Source organism: Lolium perenne, chromosome 3 (genome assembly GCF_019359855.2).
Source record: "Lolium perenne isolate Kyuss_39 chromosome 3, Kyuss_2.0, whole genome shotgun sequence".
In the NCBI taxonomy this organism is placed as follows: Eukaryota; Viridiplantae; Streptophyta; class Magnoliopsida; order Poales; family Poaceae; genus Lolium; species Lolium perenne.
In genome coordinates, this window is record NC_067246.2 from 268,331,168 (window position 1) to 268,336,435 (window position 5,268).

The 5,268-nt window shown below is 45.8% G+C and overlaps 1 protein-coding gene across 3 annotated transcripts; it reads left to right on the plus strand.

Annotated features, from left to right (window-relative positions):
* The first annotated feature begins 248 nt into the window (after positions 1-248).
* LOC127344020 (uncharacterized) lies at positions 249-3,085 on the plus strand. 3 transcript variants are annotated; one of them, XM_071828479.1, is made up of 3 exons: positions 249-1,777; positions 2,767-2,781; positions 2,824-3,085. In XM_071828479.1, the coding sequence occupies exon 1, from the start codon at positions 427-429 to the stop codon at positions 1,747-1,749; it is 1,323 nt and encodes a 440-aa protein (XP_071684580.1). In that variant the 5' UTR covers positions 249-426; the 3' UTR covers positions 1,750-1,777; positions 2,767-2,781; positions 2,824-3,085. The 3 variants fall into 3 exon arrangements, with proteins under 3 accessions (XP_071684580.1, XP_071684579.1, XP_051226204.1); XM_071828478.1 differs by having other exon boundaries at positions 249-1,760; XM_051370244.2 differs by having other exon boundaries at positions 2,767-3,085.
* The last annotated feature ends 2,183 nt before the right edge of the window (positions 3,086-5,268 follow it).

Sequence of the window (5,268 nt, forward strand, 5' to 3'; positions counted from 1 at the left end):
AAGACTCGGCCGCGCATGCACGCACACGAGTAGCTAACCACTCCATGCAAGCATGCAACTAACACATCTGCTACTCCTAAAATCTCTCTAGAACTTCACACAGCCTCGTTGCTTCCAAATATCAAGTGCAGCCGCTTTACACGGCACAGGCATCTCGCCATCTCGGCCACATCGCACGACCATCTCCGGCATCTCACCTTGCACTCCTCCTTAAACTCCGCCGGCTTCGCACGCATCGCACGTAATACCTTGCCGGAGTGCTACAAACTTCTACCGAGAACACACCTATCTATCTACGTACATGCAAATGAACTAGACAAAAGCAGATACATATCAAGATTAAAAGCTAACAAAGAACCCTAGCCCCAAATTTTGTTAGTTCCCAAATCTCGCCTCTGCTTGTGGATCTGTTCACGGACGGAGGACATGGCTGTTTCCTCCTGGGTTCCACCTTCTCTTCCCGAGTCCTCCGCCGGCGCCGCCGCCGCCTCAGGCTTGGTCCTCCTCGACAGGTGGTGCTACATCGCCGACCTCCCCAACAACACCACCGCCGAGAGCACCACCAACAGAGGCTTGCCTATCACGGTGACCTTCCGCGCCGCCTGCCCGCCACTTCTCTCCCACTTTTGTGTCCACTGCCCTGGCCTGGACTTCCGCAGAATAGGGCCCAAGATTGTCGCCACCGACGCAGATCTCGTCCTCCTCTGCGTCCCCGTCAACCCCAACAGCACCACCGGAGCATCGGACTGGGACTACTTCGTCTACAGCCCGCGCGCCCAGTGGCTAGATCTGCTACCCAGCCCGGACCCCAGGCGCCTCAACGACTCCGCAACCGCCCTCATCAGCCGCCAAGGCGGCGCTTGGTATGCCGTCGCCGCTCTCGGTGCTTGTAAACCCATCTTCAGTGGCCACGCGCTCACCAGGTGGGACTTCGACCTCCACCTCTACAGATCCTCATCGAGTCCCAAACGCTGGAGATCCAAGCGCTTGTCGCTGAATGAGTTCGTGAGGGACAATCTTATCCCTTTACCTGTAGCAGTCAACAGGCACAAGCTCTACCACGTGACGGAGAAGACCATCACGATTGGTGGCGACCATGGCACGGTCGCCTGGGTGGACCTCTGGCGCGGCATCTTCTTCTGCGACGTGCTCAAGAAACGCCCGCTGATCCAGGATGTCCCGCTGCCGGTGCCGGCAAGGGCTAACTGGAATCACCTCCTCATAAATCCTGAGCCCAGCTTCCTGCGGGACGTAACTATCAGCCGAAACAAAGGCTCGATCAAGTATGTCGAGTTGGAATTCCGGTCACCACAAGAGCTCGCCGCCACCACGACCCCTGCTGAATCCTACACTGACTGGGTGCGCAATAACTACTCGAGGAAATCTCAGGTCACCCCTCATGGCTGGAAGTCCACCATATGGAACATGGCAATACCGGTTGGTTCGTCCGAGGGCTGGCACCGTGACTGTGTAGTTGACGTTGAAGACGTCAGCTTGGAGCCATGTCTTTCGGATGTCATGGCGATGCTGAGCAGCAAGACCTTGCAGCAACTTCCAGTGGGATACCCCATCCTAAGCATGGATGATGATGTCGTTTACTTGTTTTCTCAAACCATGGACAAGTTGCGAGTGATATTTGCTATTGATGTGAGGAAGGCAACATTGCGAGGATTGGCTGAGCTTGATGACCAGAAGCACCTTTTCTTCTCCAACTTATGCTTTACTAGTGAGATCTGCAGGGGTACCTGAGCAATATTAAGGTAACTTCTCTATGCTGGTAAGTTCCTTTTATGTTTTTGTATGTGCGACTATATGTATGAATGCCATGCTTGCCATGATAACTAGTGAATCATTGTGTTGGTACCATTCTGGTTTCAGTAGGATCTAGAGCTTAGCAAGTTAGTGCAGCTTATTCAGGAGCTATGGCTTGATGACAGTGTGATCCAATGGAGGGTTACTGATATGACTTGTTCTGTACAGTGTTATCGATGCTGTATATCAGTTGATTAAACAAATCCTGGCAATCCACTAAAAATAACTATGTGTTAAGCTGTAATTTTGTTGTTTCTGCGTGATCCTTTGAATTGTTAGCAAAACTGTTACGGAAGTAGACAAGGCCACAACTTATTTTTTCGTTAACTGTGGTGGAATTCTGTCAAATCAATACTAAACAGCTTATAATGAAATAAAAAAGACAAATATTAAAATTATGTTTATTTTGCTTGAATCTCCATACAATACTTATTTTTGTCATTAATTCAGAATCTACTTTGAAATATACTAATATGCCTTAAAACATGATAATTATTTTCTGATACCATCATTGGCATGTTAATACCCTGCATCTCATGAGCCTGGCTCGGGAGAAACGGATTTCAATCTCGTTTCCTAGGAGCCAGGCTTGCTGGCTACTTTTGCATGCCACGGGGCAGGCTTAGACCTTCCCCCAGGCAACCAAACCCAAAAGCTGCACCCACAGAGCCTGGCCGGGGCATCTGCAGGGAGCCAAATGCGTTCTTATTGGACATGGTATTGAGTTGCGTTTATGACAGAAACTAGGTTCCTCTGTGTTTTCACTTGAAGAATAATAATATATTTGACCAAAACAAACATGCATAATTTGTTCTTGCTTTTATGTTTCTTTTTATTTTTTTGTGCTAGTTATTACTGATAAACATGAGACTTGTTATTGTAGGATAAAAATAATAATTCTTGCTGTAGAGATTTTTTTCTCATTTAAAACATGAGCTATTCTCTTTGATGCAGGTAGAAGCAAAGCACTGAAGCGAGCTGAAAAGTAGTTATCAAACAAACTGAACAGGGTAAATCATCTGAGGTGCATGCGAAGAACTGGCTAGGACAAAGAAGCGTCAACCTGTTTGTTGAAACATGGTACAAAGAATCTGGATGCAGACATTGGAGATTTAATTTCTCTAGTTGATTTATGAAAATTACGTGTAATGCAACTATCTGGATTATGTTGCTTGCAGTATGCAGATAGAGGTATTTTATTATGTACTAGTTCCGGTCAAATAAAAAGAAGTGTACTAGTGAACCTTTGTTGGTAAATGTTTTGGTTGGACCATGTTTTGATTTGGTTTTAAATTTTTCTGTATCCACATTTTCTCTTGTTCCTGGCATCCCTCGTAATGTCCATCTAATGATTTATCGATTTAAATGTACTACTACCTCAATTTACATTTATTTGTTGCCGATGCAGTTGTTAAAATATATGACGCTGCCCTACCTGCATGACAGCTACTAGCTGCTTCATTTCGTCAGCCATTTTGATGGTTCCTGACTACGTGGTGGTGTTGGTTAAGCTCTTCAGTATCCCCCTCTCAGTCTCTGACTAGCAATGATCGGCGCGGCTATATGGTTGACGGTAATTTTTGGTGGTGTAAATGTTTTATGTATAGATTGCCATATTGTTGTTGACTAATCTTGGTGTATGTTTTCGAAACGAAGGTGAGAACTGGTCTTAACTGATTGCTTATGTCTGATAGGGAAGTTATATTTGGTTACATGTGGGTCTTCATAGATTGGCATTGGGCTGTGGATGGAGGTGGTGAGTGGTTGTCATTGAGCAGTGGGTAGCCCGTGCCTTCAAATGAAGAAGCACAAAGATGGAAAGTTATGCATACCACCTAAAGGATGTTAATGGGAAGAACAAGTGAAAAGCTGGGCGCCATCTGTCAGCAGTACAGATAGTAAAAGCCCTCAAAAGTTCGGTGAATAAAAAAGGAAACATGCTAATCCAATCATTGAAAGAGTAGTGAAGTAGAATATAGGTATACTGGAACTTTTATCAGCAATGCAAGATTAGCAAAGTAAAATGTAGCAATATTGCAATTTTTTGAATCGCAATTAGTACAATAAGGAGACCTAGCAAATAGGCAAAGAGTACTCATATGGAAAAACAGAAAGGTCTTGGAGGAACACATAATGAAAGCAATATTTTGTAGTTGCACATATATATAACAGATTACTAAATCATGAAGCCACTCTGAAGGCTCATTATCATACAATCCAAACTACACATACATGTTGTACTTGAAGCATCTTACTATTTGGTAAGGTTATTTTTCTCTGCATGATGCCGCGCCGGTGTACATGTATAAATCATTGCTTTTGAAAAACAAAACAACATGAATCATTGCAATAGAAGTCAGCAGCAAGTCAAACTAATTTAATATTGTTTTAGTTGGTGTCTAGAATTTGAATACCTAGGAGTTGAACAACAGTCATCCCTAGAAATAGCACACTCATCATCCCTAGAAACTAATTTAATATTGTTTTAGTTGGTGTCTAGAATTTGAATACCTAGGACTAGTTGTCTTACATGAAACCATCCATGAACTTCATCGAAACAAAATGGATGGAGTGATTTTTCAGATAGACTTTGAGAAAGCTTATGTCAAGGTAAAATGACCTTTCCTTCAACAAGCTATGCGCATGAAAGGCTTTGATTCTAAATGGTGTAAACTCATAGAGCAATTTATTAAAGGAGGAAGTGTAGGGATCAAAGTCAATGATATTTAACTGCAGGATAACGTTGCATAGAAAACAAAAATTTTCCTACCGCGAACACGCAATCCAAGCCAAGATGCAATCTAGAAGACGGTAGCAACGAGGGGGTATCGAGTCTCACCCTTGAAGAGATTCCAAAGCCTACAAGATGAGGCTCTTGTTGCTGCGGTAGACGATCACTTGCCGCTTGCAAAAGCGCGTAGAAGATCTTGATCACGATCGGTTCCGGCGCCACGAACGGGCAGCACCTCCGTACTCGGTCACACGTTCGGTTGTTGATGAAGACGACGTCCACCTCCCCGTTCCAGCGGGCAGCGGAAGTAGTAGCTCCTCTTGAATCCGACAGCACGACGGCGTGGTGTCGGTGGTGGTGTAGAAGTCCGGCGGAGCTTCGCTAAGCAAACCGGACAATATGAAGTGGAGGAGCAAAGCTAGGGTTTGGGAGGGGGTGGCCGGCCACTCAAGGGGGGCGGCCAAGCTATGGTCTTGGGGTGGCCGGCCCCCTCCCTTGGCCCCTCATTATATAGGTGGATCCCAAGTGTTGGTGTCCAAGTCTTCGAATAAGACCCGAAACCAAAACCTTCCATAGGAGGGGGCAAACCTAGCCCAACTAGGACTCCCACCCAAAGGTGGGATTCCCACCTCCCATGTGGGGGGTGGCCGGCCCCCTAAGGTGGAGTCCACTTGGGACTCCACCCCCACTAGGGCTGGCCGGCCATGGAGGTGGAGTCCCTTGTG

Bases quoted from the DNA above. Each gene is read 5' to 3' on its own strand.
- LOC127344020 (XM_051370244.2), top strand. From the start codon at position 427: ATGGCTGTTTCCTCCTGGGTTCCACCTTCTCTTCCCGAGTCCTCCGCC.